The 17,476-nt window shown below is 34.6% G+C and overlaps 2 protein-coding genes and 1 long non-coding RNA gene across 3 annotated transcripts; 2 read left to right on the top strand and 1 right to left on the bottom strand.

The window, feature by feature from the left end:
- Positions 1-492: 492 nt before the first annotated feature.
- On the top strand, positions 493-6,300 carry LOC146993913 (uncharacterized). The gene is made up of 3 exons (XR_015043829.1): positions 493-610; positions 3,890-3,932; positions 6,076-6,300. It is a non-coding gene; the product is annotated as an uncharacterized LOC146993913 (long non-coding RNA).
- Positions 6,301-8,986: 2,686 nt separating this feature from the next.
- LOC146993914 (histone H4-like) lies at positions 8,987-9,298 on the bottom strand. Its single transcript, XM_085826424.1, has one exon. It carries the CDS (start codon positions 9,296-9,298, stop codon positions 8,987-8,989), a length of 312 nt encoding a protein of 103 aa, XP_085682550.1.
- A 7,075-nt stretch (positions 9,299-16,373) lies between these two features.
- LOC146993915 (histone H2A-like) lies at positions 16,374-16,748 on the top strand. The gene has a single exon (XM_085826425.1). It carries the CDS (start codon positions 16,374-16,376, stop codon positions 16,746-16,748), a length of 375 nt encoding a protein of 124 aa, XP_085682551.1.
- Positions 16,749-17,476: the final 728 nt, after the last annotated feature.

The raw sequence follows: 17,476 nt of genomic DNA on the forward strand, positions 1-17,476 counted from the left end.
GAGATGCTGTGAATATAAATTTATATAATGCAAAAGTAAGTTTATTTCATATGCTAATTTAGAGGCTTTCTTAATATGTTTAATTATAAAGAAAAAAAACTTGTTCTCTGACCAATGGCAAAGCAGACACTTTCTACTTCCCGTTGTGGCGGGATATTTGTGAAGTCAGCACTCAGCAATGGCGGTCGGTGACCACCTCACGTGATTGACCTGACCACTGCAAAGAGTCTCGCTTCAAACAACCAGCGCTGTCTTCTGATTCGCCAGCCCATGATCCTGGCTCTCCGCCTACGGACTGTGAATTTCTTTTTAATCGACATCACCGCCACCAGATGGCGACACACTGGACTGATGCTACTTCATTCTTTCCCTCTCACTCACAGCTCCCTCCATGGGATTTATTCAGGTTTTTCTCATCACCATGCCCATTGTGGATTTACTACAGGTTTACAGGGAAGTACTGCAAAAGCAGTAGACCCCCTGTATAAATACTTCTGTATCAAAGTATCAATGGCGGTCGAAAAGAATGGTAAAGTCGCAAAGAATACTGTTTGTTCGTGGATTGGCGTTTGTGACTGAATCCATCGAAGTTACTAATTATTTGAAGAAAGTAAGTGAATATTTTATATTTTCAGTGTTTAATACTCGTACTTTCTTCACCTATATAAAATTTTATAAATAACGTCTGTGTAGGAAATGTGATTTTCCATGTGCCTAATGATTCATTTTCAGGATTTTGGTACTGTTAAATTTTGCACTAGTCTGTTTCTTACTGTTTGTGTCACTCCTTTTTGTATGTGTCTCACCTTTTTATAGTTATATTATTTTTACTCAAACGTTTTAATATTTATCTTAAAGCATACTGTAATTAAGCAGGAAATAGCTTTTAATGGAGAAAGAAAGGCAATATTAACATGACTAATTGTTCAGAAATCTGTTATGGAAATGTTATCTACCTTATGCCAAAAAATAAAGCATGTAACTTTCATTTATTTATGAAATTCAAAATTTTTTATTTGCTTAGTGTTTTCCCTAAAAATAATTTAATTTCTTATTTTAGAATTTAGTTTTATAAATTTGCTTTAATATATAATCTTTAACTCAAAGATATTGTGCTATTAAAAAAGGAAATTTTATGCCATTGAAACACAGGTACTTTGTTCCAAATCTGTGTTCATTTTTTTTATATATATACTGAATTTTTATGCACTTGTAATTACTGAAATATATCCTTTCATGAATAATAAATAAATCCTAAGTCCTTTCATGAACGCATTTCTTTTTTGTTTGTTTGATTTTGTTGTTTTAAAAGATCTGCCATAGTTAAAGAAAGAAAATAAAGTAAGAATGCTTTACTTTCAGTTTTGAATAAGTTTATTACTATTTACTGCAGCTTCAAGTTTCTCTAAACATAATTTTCGAAGTCAAAACTTGATAGTTATTTTGATTATTAGACTTGCATGAAAAAATTAGTATTTGATCTAAAATACCTTAAATTATTTGAATTATATTTTAATAAATCATGTATTTTGATATAACTAGATAGTTAAAAAAAATTAAATTGTAAATGTGCAGAAATGCTTATATAAAACCAAGAAATTGTTTATATTCTTGTTGCTTTTTCCCTTGTAAATTAATTATATATATATTACAGTCTGGGGAGTCAGCACCCTGCTGAATTGTAGTAAACGAGACGTCCAATCTACTAGACCATCAAAGATGCAGATTCGGATTTTCTATTTCATAGTTATTGAAATCATAATGGTATGTTTGTTTAAATTAGTACTGTTTATGAATGTGATAAAAATAAATTCTGATAAGCTAAGAAATGATTTATTTTCTATTAATTATGAACTGTAAATAATATAACCAATTTTCTTCATAGTATTTACTAAACATTTTTTTTTTAAAAAAGGGAGGTAGTCTTATTTATACAATTCTTGCAGAGATACCAAGAAATAAAACATTTCAGGAATTTTCACTCAGTATATCTTGATGTGTAAAATCGTGTTGTTCAATGCCTTATTACTTTTTCACAGGAAAGTAATTTTATTGATCTAACATCTGCATAAATCAAACTTTTTTAAGAATTATTGCAGTTTCTAAGCTAACTTAAAATTTTCAGATTTAGAAAATGTATGTTTAATTTAGCATTAGTTTTCCGTGGAATAGAAAAGGTTTTCAAAATGTTCAGTTGTTAGAGGGAAATAATATAAATGAGATTGTCCTGATACAGTTTCAGCTGGAAATGAAACTGAATTTTCGGATAGTGAAGATTTCATTTAAGAATTCTAATAAAACTGATTAATGTAAATCCTCTGCATTTAAAAATTCTAATAAAACTGATTAATGTAAATCCTCTGCATTTAAGAATTCTAATAAAACTGATTAATGTAAATCCTATGATTCATGTAGGTATTCTTCTGAGCTATCATTTCTGAATCAGACCAGATTCAGAAATGTGTGTTTATATGCATGCATTTTTAAATGTAGGTGCTCGTGTGTGCATGTGTATATTCTTTATGTATGTATATGTATATTTTACACATATATGCGCATACATGCATATACACATGTTTACATATCTACAGTGGAACCCCGAGATACGAGTTTAATTCGTTCCAGCATTCAACTGGTATAGCGAATTTCTCGTATTTAGAAACAAGCTTCCCCATTGAAAATAATGGAAATTCAGTTAACCCGTTCCATACCCCAAAAAATATCAACATTTTAATATCAAGTCAATTTTTCGTAATAAATAACAGTGGTAAATAATATAACAATAGTTTAACTTTGTTACCAACATTTTAACTCCTAATTAATCCACACCAACAACAGCTTCTCATTATCTAGGAGTACTTTTATGGTGCTTGAAAGAAACAATAATTCCTTTGGCTACATCAGGTTTCTTAATTTCTTCCTGCTTCTTCAGAATAGTATAGATTTTCGATGTTGAAAGGCCGCAAGTCTTCGCCAATTCCGTCACCATGCTTATGTTTATCTATGATTTCTTTCTTGATATCGACGGCCATGGCCTCCTTATTTTTCTTTGCAGCACTATCTGAGGCAACAATCTTCTTGCGAGGCATCTTGAAATAATTATTTTCACGTTAAATGTCAAAACAATTAACTTACAAGTGCACAAACACGTATATAAAAGAACACTGAGTGATCTGTCGAGGGGATTCCCCGAGTTGAGCCGGATAGGGAAATGGCGCCACCCGTACCAACAGCCTGGCTCGTTACTCGAATTAATGCTCGTATTTTGCTCATACTTTCCTCGTATCTCGAGGTTTCATTGTACATTTCTGAATCCCGTCCTAATAACAGAGGAGTACCTTTGCCAGTATTGCAACAGAGCTAGAATGAATTATTGTGTTAAATATGTGGAAAATGCATGCTTAAAGTACTGTTATTTTCTAAAAATATTCTGTATGTCTATTTTTTACAAGAAGAAAAAATAGCTAAAAGCTGTTAATTTACTCGTATTTATTAGTCCAAAGGGGCTTTGTCCCTAAAGAACTATTGTTTTTGTTTTGCATTGGTTAACTATAAATATCTGTTTCACTTTTCAAACTGTTCCTACCAAATGTTACAGTCCCTAGTGTGGGATTAACACTCTCTATCTTAGTGCCCTCTATAACCTATGTTAGGGTTAACCTGTATAACCTACAAGGATTGCCAGTTTAGGCGAGATATCTAGGTAGTCATCATAATACGTACCTTATTTTTTATTATTTTTAAATTAAATTGAAAGTAATAAACTAGTTTTCAAGAATGGAGTTAAACTAGATTTGGATTCAACTCTGGTTTATTGTGTTAATGATGTTTTGCTGTAACAAATACGAATTTTTTGTTTAAGTATAATAATTTAAAATGTTTTTTCTAGAGAATGAAGTACTGCCACTAAGGTAAAGGTGCTAACTTGCAAGGTAATTTTCTATTCTACATTAACTCAATCTTTATGTCCTGTTACAGATATATTGGCAGAAATAATGAAAACCTGACATTCAAAAAGAAAAATAATAACGTTGAATGTAGTATATTAGATGGTTAACTGCGGTTTGGCAGCTCATTAATAATCTTACACATATTGAGTACGTATAACTTTGACAATTACCGGTATTTTCAATAGTATAAAATTAGGCAAGAAAGCAGCTTTAGCTTAGCACCGATTTTAAATACAACTCTCTTACCAATATTGGTTTGACGAAGGTAAAATATAATTGAATTTAATAAGTTGGAAATACTGTCTGTCTTTCCATGAGTTAAAAAATAATTTCAAATAAAATTTCTTTTTTCAGTTTTTCATGTTATTTGTTTAATGTTATTGTAATCTGATTTATCATATTTAGTCACATATTCCATCCCTCTTTGCACTATAGTATATAATTCAAAGGACTTATCAGTTTCAGCAATATTTTTTTTTTTTTTACCAGTATACATTTTTACCATAACTCTGTTTCTAAATCATATCCTGAAAAATTAAGGAGTAAAGTACACAAAGAAGGAAAATATGCAAGTAAATAAGGGCATTTAGTGTTGTTTATGTGTCTAATATTTGTACTAGATTGTAAACATTATAAAATTCTATTAGCTTTTTTAAATCATTCTTTTTTAAATTGAGATGCTTCTTTGCACCCAAATGGTTAAAGCCCTAGTGTGACTTTGGTACTTTGATCTAACTTCTATTCCTAATAAATAATCCAGCTGCATACAGTTTACTCAATTTCTGCCATGTGTAAGGTAAACAATATTAGCTTTTTTTAAATATATCTTTTACAACTATTCCATCAGGTAGATTTCTTTCATATTTTGCCTTAATTGAGTCATCCTGCTAATTAAGAATTTATTAAAGTTAATATGTTAAGTTTTTGTGTGTATAATTCATTTTAAGTATGTGCAAGCAAATGCATACATTAACAGTTATGTAGAATTATGTTTTGAGTATCAAATTCAGAAATTTTGGGGCTGTTTTTAGAAGATTTATTAATGATTTATACTATATTAATATTGGTAAAAATATTCTGTGGCTTTTATATGAGAGTATATATTTTAAAATAGCTGCATGATATGGTAGAGGTAAAAAGCTTCATGTGAATCATAAATTAATATTATGTGGGAATTTTTCATTTATTTAATAAAGAAAATATTCAAACCATAATTAAAATTTTTTCACTGGATTATTTGCATACAAAGTTTGCAGCAAATATTTCCTGCAACAGAGGTGACAATTTTTATTTTGCCAAGACAGGAAATTTAGTTAGTGAAAGCAGTAACCCTATTTTGAGATGTTAAACAGGAAGGCAAATTTTTGAATTTCAATTGATTTTTGAAGGAAGACTTCATATAGTCTTGCTATCATTCTACGTGGCTCTTAACTTTTTTATGCTATTTATAATTTTATTGTTATTCAGCTTTCTGTTTGCTTAGAATGCACATGAATGTAGACTTGAAATATTTTATATTGCAAACTGAGATGCCATTGTTATCATAATTAAAGATTTTTGCTCTGATTTTGGAGGAATTTACTGATACTAATTTTGATTGTGTATTGGATTCTGGTTTATTGAAATGTGTAAAATAGCCTGTTAATGCATATACGTATGTTAATGACATGTATATGTTTATGAAGTATTCTGTTATATGTATATAGTGTTGTGATTAGTTTTCTGTTTACTCTTTATTTAAGAAAAAGTTATCTGTAAGAAAGCGAATATTCTTTACTATATGAAGGAGTAAAATTGAAAAGGCTAATGCAATATAATTAATACAAAATTAAGTTTTTTCTCATGTACTTAAATACAAACATAGCCATTAAAGACTTTCTCAACCTTGCAGTTCTAAACAAATCTTAAGTATTTTTTACTTGAAATTATAGGCATTGTGTAAGGTATATAATTGAAGCTTACTGTGTGATAGTATGAAATTAAATTTTTAATTACTGAAATGTAAATTTTTAAATATGAAATACTCAGTGCATTTTATATGCATCTTTTAATACTTCAACTATATTTAAAAACTGAAAACATCTGAAGTGTGAAATTATTACAAATTTTTCTTTTTCTTGTTTAGGAGCTGTTCTCAAAACATTGGGTGACAAAGAATTCACTTTTACAAAAATCGAGCAGGATATTAAAGACAGCGAACTATAGAACAAATATGGCGAAGCTGCATGAAGTCTATGTTGAATTTTATTATTGAAAAAAATATGCTCTTCAGATTTAATGTTAGTTTTTATTGTTTAACAGTAATTGCAGTTTTCGAATACCTGTAAAATAAACCTAATTCTTAAATTAATTTCATGTGTATTTCTTTTGCAAGTATTACAGTTCATAATACTTCAAACAACTTGAAATTTTATACTTGTTAATTTATGTGGGATATGTTCATAATAATTTTATAGTTTAAATAACTCATTGTCATCATATGAGCATAATCTAAAATGCACAGCATTTGACAACAAATTAATAAAAAAAATTAGCCAACTTCTAATTGCTTTCTTTTGTCCAGTTGCCTCTTTTTAAATCATTTAATACCATAAAGCTATTTGATGAAAAACAATAATTGGTATGTGCACATCAACATGTACATTTATAATGATGTTATAGAAAAAGTCACATGAGATAAATATTTAAAAACTTTAATATTCCTAAACAAATTAACTTTTTAAAATTTTATCTGGTATATAAGATAAAATAAAGAACATATTTAGGTAATTTTGAATTTGCATAATTTTATGAACTTATTTATGAAATTAGTTACATTGTAAAAGGGAACTTTTTAAAAATACCTCAATAAAGCATTTCTTTTGTAGAGGTGAACTTTTAGTACTGATCTAATATATTTATAAGATTTTAAACTGAGAAAGACAACAATAATAGATTACAATACATTGCAAGATTGACTGATAAATGTAAAATTTTTACATATAATTATGTGTGTAATTAAAACAGAAGTTACTCGATTAACTTGCATGCAAATTAATATTTTCTTTAACATGTTTGGGATAAACTGAATTTTAATAAATAAATATGTATATATTTGTGTATTATCTGAAGATATGAATGAAATATTTGTGACATTAAACATTCATCTTCAAGGAAAATAACAAAGTCAACTTGGTAAACTATTGGAAAAGGTAAGTTTTCTACAATTTCCTGGTCTATATTTAACAATTTTAAAATTTAGCACACTCATTCAAATAATCTAAACGTATGATGTTTTCTTTTGTGCTACATTCAATTACTGAGTTTGTTAATTAACTATATTGTACTTTAGATAGAAATTAACGTAGATATTCCCTGTATTTTACGGTACAAAAACTTATATATTTGATAATAATTGACCTAAACCTTCCCTATGTTTTCTTTGCATATACGAATGACTTTGGTAAAATTTTAGTCCGATGTCTTCTCCTCTTTACTGTGTATAAGTGCACATTTTTGGTAAAAAGGTTGCATAAATCTCCAATTACCTATTTACTGCATTTTTCGTAAAATGTGCTTATTTTTTATATAAATCTATGCAAAAATGTTCTGCATATTATGATTAAAAGATAAAATTAATTTAATATCAAATTTTTACATATCCAACTTTTAGGTATGTACAGCAATATGGAATACATGTAACTGGAAAATTTAAATGCAAAAAAATTAATTTCTATTCAAAAATTACATAACACTAAAAGGCTCAAAATCACTTTTAATATTTCATTTCAAAGTGACTACAAAATATGCAATAAATTTTGTAAACCTGAGTTTTATGTTTTAATCAATTAATGCTATCGTTCATTTACATGGCATAAGAAAATGTCCTTCGGAAAGGCAAATAATTTATTTAAAGTGTTATTTAGTAAACAACTGTTTGCTATAGATTTTTTACTAAACTTAAATTTATGAAAGGAATTTAGTAAACAAAAATGCAAATGAACGATAGCATTAATTGATTTAAAACACAGAATTGATGTTTACGAAATTTATTGCATATTTTGTAGTCACTTTGAAATGAAATATTAAAAGTCATTTTCAGCCTTTAAGTGTTATATAATTTTTTAATAGAATTTTTTTTTTCATTTACTAGTGCATTTAAATTTTCCAGTTATATATATTCCATATTGCTGTACATAACTAAAAGGCAGATATGTAAGAATTTGATATAAAAATTATTTTACCTTTTAATCATAGCATACAGAAAGTTTTTGCATAGATTTATATAAAAAATATGAGATTAAAATAAGTGCATTTTATGAAAAATGCAGTGAAAAGGTAATTGGAGATTGATGCAAATTTTTTACCAAAAAATGTGCAATTATACACAGTAAAGTGGAGAATACGTCGGATTAAATTTTTACCAGTCATTCGCATATGCAAAGAAAACATAGGGAATATTTAAGTCAATTACTATCAAATATATACGTTTTTGTACCGTAAATTACGGGAAATACATACGTTAATTTCTATCAAATATATACGATTTTGTACCGTAAAATACGGGGAATATCTACCTTAATTTTTACCTAATATATACGTTTATATACAGTAAAAAATCGGGGAAATTTACGTAAATTTTTACTAAATATATACGCATACGTGAAGCAAAAAAATTGAGAGTTACGTATATGCGATAAATATACGTAAATTTTTACTAAAAATATACGTAAATCCCTGAAATTTACTTATATTATACGTAAAAGTTGCGAATGAACAGTAGTCTCTCGCGTAAATATACCTAAAATTTACGTAAAAGTTACGTATAGTATAACGTAAAAATATACGTAAATATTTAGTAATTGCCACTGGACACTTTTTATGATATTTTTACGTTCAACTTGAACGTTTTTTATACGAAAGGCCATTCGTAAATTGCACGTATTTTTCTAGTGCAATTTACGAATGCATGCTGCCTGGGAACATTTTAAAAAATTTGTATGCCACTGAAAAGGGCTTTTTTTTGGGGCGGGGAGGTAAGGGCAAGGTAATGAGATTTAACCAAAAAATCCATACAGAGTACGTCCCTGTCTCTTCAATGCATAAACGACATCCATAGCAATGACAGTTTTCCTCTTGCCATACTCAGTGTAGGTAACAACGTCATGGATCACATTTTCCAAGAAAACTTTAAGTACTCCTCGGGTCTCCTCATAGATGAGGCCAGAAATACCCTTTTCTCCACCTCGTCTTGCCAAACGCCTGATTGCTGGCTTGGTGATATCCTGGATATTACCTCTCAGGACCTTGCGACGCCTTTTGGCACCGCCTTTACCAACACCTTTGCCTCCTTTAACACGACCGGACATTTCTGTAGCTACCCAATAGTCTACGGAAGATCAACAGAAAAAGAAAAAAACTCCAGTGGAACGATGTAGCACAAGGGCACCTGGGTTGACGAGAACAGAATATGAAAAACAATTTTATATCGGTTTTATATGCATAACTTGACAAAAAGTATGAGTTCAACCAATAGGAAGAATACTCATAATCAAGTGATAATAGGTTTCACAATTAGAGCTGCATTAGCTCGAGTGATTGGTTGGAAACGGAAGATGGTAAAATTGTATACAAAGGCAGCGATAAATTTTTCATTATTCATTTCTTTCAAAACTGACGACAGCCACTTTTTACGGCAAAGTAAACGGTGAATACCTGAAACTACTTCCCAGCACCACAGATGACCACAGGCAACTTACACTGGATTTACAAAAGCACAACATCGAACATTACATCATCACACCTCGACATAAAAGACCCATCAAAATAGTTATACGAGGACTACCCATCACAACCAGCAAAGAAGAAATTATAGAAGAACTCCTACAACTCGGATATTCTGTCTTCAAAGTAGTACAACTTACACGTTTTCGCACAAAACAACCTATGCCATTATTTCAAGTACAGCTCAACCAAACAGAAAACATTGAAAACATATACAACGAAACTCACCTAGGCCTCTTCATGATCACAGTAGAAAAATACATAAACAAAAGCATAGTTCCACAATGTCACAACTGCCAAAGATTCCACCACTCAATCAGACAACTGTTTTTTTGCACCCAGGTGCGTCAAATGTGCACAAAATCATAAAACGACAGATTGCCCCACACCAGGACACACTGATAACCCCACATGTGCAAATTGTCAGCAAAACCACGCAGCTTCATCTCGAGGGTGTGAAAAATTCACAAAAACCAAACCACGCATAAACATGAACAAACCACATTTTACCACCACACAAAATTCTATCATCACACCCTCAGCGACAGTTACAGAAACAAAAACATATGCTCAAGCAACCTCAATAACACCAAAATCATATGAAAAAAATAATAGCAATAGCAACTCCAACAATAGCAATTTCTCAGATTTCTTCTCTACACTTAAAGATATTTACGCGGTATTTGGTAATGGCAGCCTATCCAAATTCCTAAATTTACTAAAAACCAACATGCAGGCAATTCGCAACGCAGATACTTCAATGGAGAAATTATTTATCCTCTTCAACATATGCGAAGAAGCAAATATATTTAGCGCTAATCATGTGTAATACATCAAACGATTTTATTACAGTTACATGGAACGCAAACGATCTTTTTCATAAACTAAGTGAACTCAGAGATTTTGTAAATGAATATAGCTCCAGTATTATTTTCATACAGGAACACAGTGTAATAGTATTGCTAAATAGTTGATATAAAGAAAAAAATTATAAATATGATATTTCTTATTTCCATAAATTATTGTGGGTCACAATACTACGATTCTATTTTTCGACCGATTATGATCCGAACTAAGATTCTATTGGACCATCCAAATCAAACCTAGTCCTTTCATTGAGGATTCCGAGGATGGACGGCGAGGTTGACGGTCGCTCGTGTAACGAGCTCCCGCCAACGCAGGGCAATTCTCCGAATTTTGGTGAAAATAATGTTATTATTGACCAGGACATGAATGAATTTAGGGATCAAGCTCCCTCTGTGCAATCAGCGTCGCCAGATGATGAGCGCATGAACCTTGTGATTCAATTTTACGACCTGAAGCAGCAGTTTGAAGCGATACAACGGCAGAAGAGCTTCATGAAGCGGACTCCTACTCCGTTGGATACAAGTGGATACGATCAGCTCGACCGGGCGGGTAAGTCACTTTTCCATAAGATTAATGACATTGCTAATGCTCTAGATGTACCCATTTTTCACCTTCTTTCAACTAGAGAGGAATTTCTAAATATATTGGAGAGCGAGCGCTTAGCCAAGATGGCTGCCGCTCAATCCGCAGAAGATCGTTGTAAGCACGAGGCATCTATTCCCACGCACGAGGTGCGGGGGAAACCGGTCCAGTCGACGTCATCGCGGAAGCGAAAGACGCAGACTATCGACTCCGACGGGTTTATTACCCCCGCGGCTCGAAAGCAAGGGAAGGCGCCTATTGTGGATCTCACAATAGACGATTTGGCTTTGAACACTAAAGATGCAAATAATATTCCATATTCCAAATCGACAGCCACTTCAAAAAATGCTACTACAAGTATGAAAAAATCAAAAATTCATTAATCAATGATCAATCCAATGACGCAGAAATTGTTACTGCAAGTACTAGTGAGGGAGTTAATTCCGAGCAGGCACGGAACGTACCCCCCCACCGCAGTCTGAGATTCCGGCAATACATCTCAAAAGCAGCAAAAACTGGAAGACACAAGTGTCTTTCATGAGAGAAATTGCCCCTTATTTACGGAGCATCCTGACTGGACCTTATCTCAAAATTTTTGTTCAGACAGAGCTGGAGTTCAGGGAGGTCACCCGCTGGATGAAGCAAGCCGGCATCCAGTTCAAAACTTTCGATTTAAAGCAGGATCGGCCAGTCAAAATCGTCATCAGTGGCCTCCCTGTTGAAACTGAAATCGGGGATATCAAAGAGGAAGTTGAGGCGATGGGATTTAAAGTGCATCGCATCGTTCGGCTTACTCAGCCTGGCTCCAGACACCCAATGCCACTTGTTTATTTACAAGTTATCCCACACCCTTTCCTCGATCATCTGTTTGCCATCACTGACACGTGGGGCACAGAGATCAGCATTGAGCGTTACCGCGGCCGCAAGGGCCCTACTTAGTGCTTTCGGTGCCAGGGCTTTTTCCATTCTTCGGAACTCTGCACCCTTCCAATCCGTTGTGTCAGATGCTCTGGACCCCATTGGGCACGTGAGTGTACCAAAGGATTAGACGTACCTGCCACCTGCTGCAACTGCGGTGGAGATCATCCAGCTTCATATAAATCTTGTCCCCGATACCCAGGTAATAAACGGGCTCGCGGTAAAAATTCCGCTCCTAGGACTAGGGCAGCTGCTCAGACAGCCCCCCCCCGCAGGGTTCTTCTAAGCCCCCAGCAAATGCTGAGACAAGACGTCCCATGCCTGCTCCCCCAAGCAACGTCAGTTCACCATCTTATGCACAGATGGTGAAGAACACCACCGAGCACGGATTCAAATCCACGAATCCAAGACTGCCGGTTGCAGAAGCCCCTGCAGCCCCAGCAGTGTCAGCCACAGCAGAGTGTAGCAATGATTCAGACGATGTCTTCTCATCTACACTAAAATGCTTAATCGAAATCTCCCGCGACCCAGCGGTAGACAAGCATATTCTGCTCCTTGCCTTCAAAAAAGCAATGCCTAAACTCAGGCAAGCGGATGCTTTAATGAGGGCATTTTATATTTATGAAAGCTATGTTGTGCTTTCAACCTAATTCGGCTTTTTTAGACCCATGTCTTCTGTTTTTCAGTGATGAACCTCTAATAACGGCTTAAAATTCAATTGTGTGAATAACAGTTCAAATACCACCAGAGAACTGACCATTTGCACGTGGAATGCCAATGGGTTAACATAAAAAATTCACGAAGTTCGTGATTTTGTAGTAGAGCACGATATTGACGTGTTTTTAGTCCAAGAGACTCACCTTACCCCAGGGAATACTCCCAAAATTGGGAATTATGACATTTATTGTACTGACAGGGTGTCACAGGGCAGAAATCCCTGTGGTGGCACTTGTATCTATGTGAAGCGTTCGTTAAAGCACCACTTGATACCGTCCCCTGATTTAAATTTTTTGGAAGCGACAATCATCAAAATTTTCCTTCAAAATTCTTCCCCGCTGACAATAGTCTCAGCTTATCTACCTCCACTGTCTACAGCACGTGGAAGGCCAGCTTTTCCTGTCAGTGATTTTGATAAACTTTTGAATATTTCAAATCACCTAATAATTGCTGGGGATCTAAATTCACGCCATACCGCATGGTTTTGTTCTAACAGGAACAGGTATGGTATTAGTCTAAATTCAGGGTGCCAGAGTAACCATGTACAGATCATAGCTCCTACCCTCCCGACTTTTTACCCTATTAGAGGGTTCCCTGCAGTTCTTGATCTGGCTGCCTTTTATAATATATTTTTTCGGCATGAGATAAAAGTGATTCAGGAATTGGACTCTGATCACTACCCCGTTTTGATATCCCTAGATATTCAAAATCGATACTCAAAATTAGAGGAGCAAGTCTCAACAAATTGGGACGACTTTAGATTTATTTTGGAAAAAACTTCACTCCCTCCCATCAAAATTTCGAGCAATTCGGACTTCGACAGGCATATCAAAAGTCTGGAGTCTTTACTGAAAGAAGCGAGAGCTGCGGCTTCAAAACCACGCAAACATCCAGGTGCTAGGCTCCCACCTGAGACTAAATTCAAAATTAAGCAGCGAAATGACTTGCGAAGAATTTGGCAAAGGTCACGAGATCCCAATATCCGTGCCCAATTTCGCAAGATACAGAACGAGATAAGGACCGAAACCCGCTTATTAAAACAAGCGGAGTGGAAAACATTCATTGAGTCCCTAACGACTGAAGACAAATCGATTTGGCGCGCAGCCGCCCGATTACGCAAACATAAAACACACATTCCGCCCCTTCAAACGGCCGATGGCGCGCAGATGGCCTACACTGACTCAGAAAAGGCGAATGTCATAGCTGACAGCCTTGCAACTCAGTTCACAACAAACCACGACTCCTACTGTAACCGCCCGGTTAGGGCGCATACAGGCACGGGTTAAAGATTTTTTAACACAACCTACCACATCTGAACTCAGGCCGACGGACCCTTCTGAAGTCATGGTTTTCATAGACAAACTGAAGCCTGATAAGGCACCTGGCATAGATTCTATTTCGAATCGCATGATCAAAAACTTCCCCCTATGTTTATCGTATGGATCACGGTACTCATAAATTTAATGCTCAGGAGAAGCTATTTCCCCGACTGCTGGAAAATTGCAGCAGTCGTCCCCATTCCAAAACCGGGACAAAATTTAAACCTGCCCGTCAATTACAGACCCATCAGTCTGTTATCTTCTCTCTCTAAGATCTATGAATTTGTCTTACTTAATCGCCTGAATGAATTCTGTCGGGATCAAAATTTACTAATCCCGGAACAATTCGGCTTCCGACCTAAACACTCCACGGTACACCATTTACTCCGTGTTGTGGAATTCATTCACGAAGGCTTTCGTAAGCGAGAGAAAACTGGAATTGTCTATCTAGACGTTGCCAAAGCTTTTGACAGGACTTAGCATGACGGGATTATTTACAAGCTCATGCGGCTTGGTTTTTCGGCTCATCTCATTAAAATTATTAACTCGTACTTGACCGGACGCAGTTTCCGCGTGCGTGTTAACCACGAATTCTCCTCTCCCCGCCCAATCTATGCTGGGGTGGCTCAAGGAAGTCTCCTCGCCCCCGGAATCTTTAACCTTTATGTAAATGATATTCCTAAGGCCCCAAATATCGATCTTGCATTATACGCAGACGATACAGCCATCATTTCTCAACACTCCAATACCCTCCAGGTAATCTCACAATTGCAGAGTTACCTTTCGACCTTAGAACTCTGGCTCGGTCTGTATAAAATCAAAATCAGTGTCGCAAAATGTGCTGCCACCATGTTCATCCAAAGAAACATCCCAAATTTACCTAACTTAATGCTCTTCGGTGAACCCATTCCCTGGGTCTCTTCTTACAAATATCTAGGTGTTTTACTAGACTCAAAATTAACTTGGCAGCCTCGCATCCGCAAAATCACAGCGGGTGCGACAGCTGTCAAAACCGCCCTACGCCCCCTCTTAGCTAGGCATAGCGACCTGTCAACTGATAACAAAATCTTGCTCTACAAATCAATGATTAGGCCGGTTCTTACGTATGCGTGTCCCGTATGGGGCCCATGTGCACTGACTAACAGAAAAAATGTCCATATTTTTCAATCTAAAATGCTTCGGCAAATTCTAAAAGCTCCGTGGTTTGTACAGAACGAACAGATTCATAACGACCTCAAAATTATGCCCATTAATCGCTATATACAGCGACTTTCGGAAAAATTTTTCAAAAATATTCAACGTGTTGCAAATCCTGTGCTTCATATGCTACCCGTATACGATCCTGCTGTTGCTTCTTCCCGAAAAAGACCCAGAGCGGTCCTTAATAGGGAATATTCAGCTCTGCCATTTAAACGGGCTAGATATGAGCACACTGATAGCCACGTGAATAACTACCTCTCGTTCCTTAACCCCCCCCCCGCCTCTAAAGTTCTTTAACGTACACGGCATTAACTCGAGAAACCTCCTTAACGTTTCTTTAATAAGAAATATCACAGTCAAATAGGACTGATTTAACATACTTTAATCTATCAACTGCAATAAAACTAAAAAAGATTTTTTTTTTTTTAAACTGAAAAAGATTCTGTAAACTTCAACTTCTCTCTTCCTTTAAAAAGGAACTTTCTTAGGCGCTTAACAGCGTCCTTTTGGCTTTTAAAAACCGCATTAAATAGCGGTCAAAAATGAAACTTCTCCCTCCCAGCTGTTCACTGACAGAACTACTTTTTCGACCTGTAAACAGGTTCCCCCCTCCCTCCCACCTCGAAGAACGCGTATCGGTATTCCCCTGCGTGTCCTTCATCTGACGTATGCAAAGAAAATGTTTATCAAGGTTCAAGGAAGCTTCACCTTTTATTTTTCTAGTCAAAATTTTTCTGGCTGCCCCTATCTAAATTATTCTGGCCCTTTTTCGGCGCAAAATTAAGACCTTCTGAGTTTTTTGCATTTTTTTTGACTCAGTGTGAAGGCACTTACTCCAAGTCATTCGGTTTATCAATTTTTACCCTATTTGACAATACCCTCTTTCGGATGATTTAATTTCCTTTGAAGATGTGGAGGTAAAGGCGTAATTGCCTATGAACTCCGTAAATTGCACTTCCTTGATCCTTGATCCGTTTCATTGGTCCGTAATAATAGGACCAGGGTTCATAAACCATGCGCTCCAGTTAGTTTTGTGTAATTTTTCAATCATATCATCATGTCTGGTTGCGGAAAACGTGACAAAGCAAGGGAAAAGAGCAGGACTCGATCCAGTCGTGCTGGTCTTCAGTTTCCTGTCGGTCGTATCCATCGTCTTCTGCGAAAAGGAAATTATGCAGAAAGAGTAGGTGCCGGCGCTCCTGTCTATCTTGCAGCAGTTTTAGAATACTTGGCTGCTGAGGTTCTGGAATTGGCCGGTAATGCAGCTCGAGATAACAAGAAGTCTAGAATAATTCCTAGATATCTTCAGCTGGCAGTAAGGAGCGATGAGGAGTTAGATAAATTGCTTTCTGGCATCACCATTGCAGAGGGTGGAGTGCTTCCCAATATCCAGGCTGCACTAATCCCGAATAAGATGGAAAAGAAAGCGTAGTTTGACATTGACCAGGATGTCTAAAAAAAGGGCCCTTTTAAGGGCCAGAAAATATAGGAAAAAAGATATTGCTCAATTGCTTCAATTGAAAAAAATGTGACATGCATGTGATAGTATCATTTTCTTGTTTTTTTCGACGTTAAAATCTAAATTGATCTGAATGTAGACAACAGGAGACATTTGTAACCATTCTGATGCAAATATTTAAGGAGGAACTTAAAGGATTTAGAATTTAATGAGTAAAAAAATGGTAATTTCTTCATGAAAAAACATAAAAGCACAAAGTTTAAAACACATCTTGTAAGTGGTGCCATCTTGCCGTACATATTGATATTAAAAACTATTCGAATACTAACTTCCATTCTTTTCTAAGAATCATTTTTTCGAATTCGGAATAAGTCATTAAAACGAAAGGATATGCATATTTGTGAAAAAAAAAACTTTAAGTACCATCCAAATAATTCAATAAGCTTAATTATAATAATATATAAACAATTTATTGGTTTTATAGAAGCATTTCTGCACATTTACAATTTTCATTTTTTTAACTATCTAGTTATATCAAAATACATGATTTAGTAAAATATAATTCAAATAATTTAAGGTATTTTAGATCAAATACTAACCTTTCAATAAATTTTTTCATGCAAGTCTAATAATCAACATAACTATCAAGTTTTGACTTTGAAAATTATGTTTAGAGAATCCTGAAGCTGCAGTAAATAGTA

The sequence above is a fragment of the Stegodyphus dumicola genome, chromosome 11, assembly GCF_044657685.1.
Source record: "Stegodyphus dumicola isolate Sdum_Otavi_A_Nest chromosome 11, ASM4465768v1".
NCBI lineage: Eukaryota > Metazoa > Arthropoda > Arachnida > Araneae > Eresidae > Stegodyphus > Stegodyphus dumicola.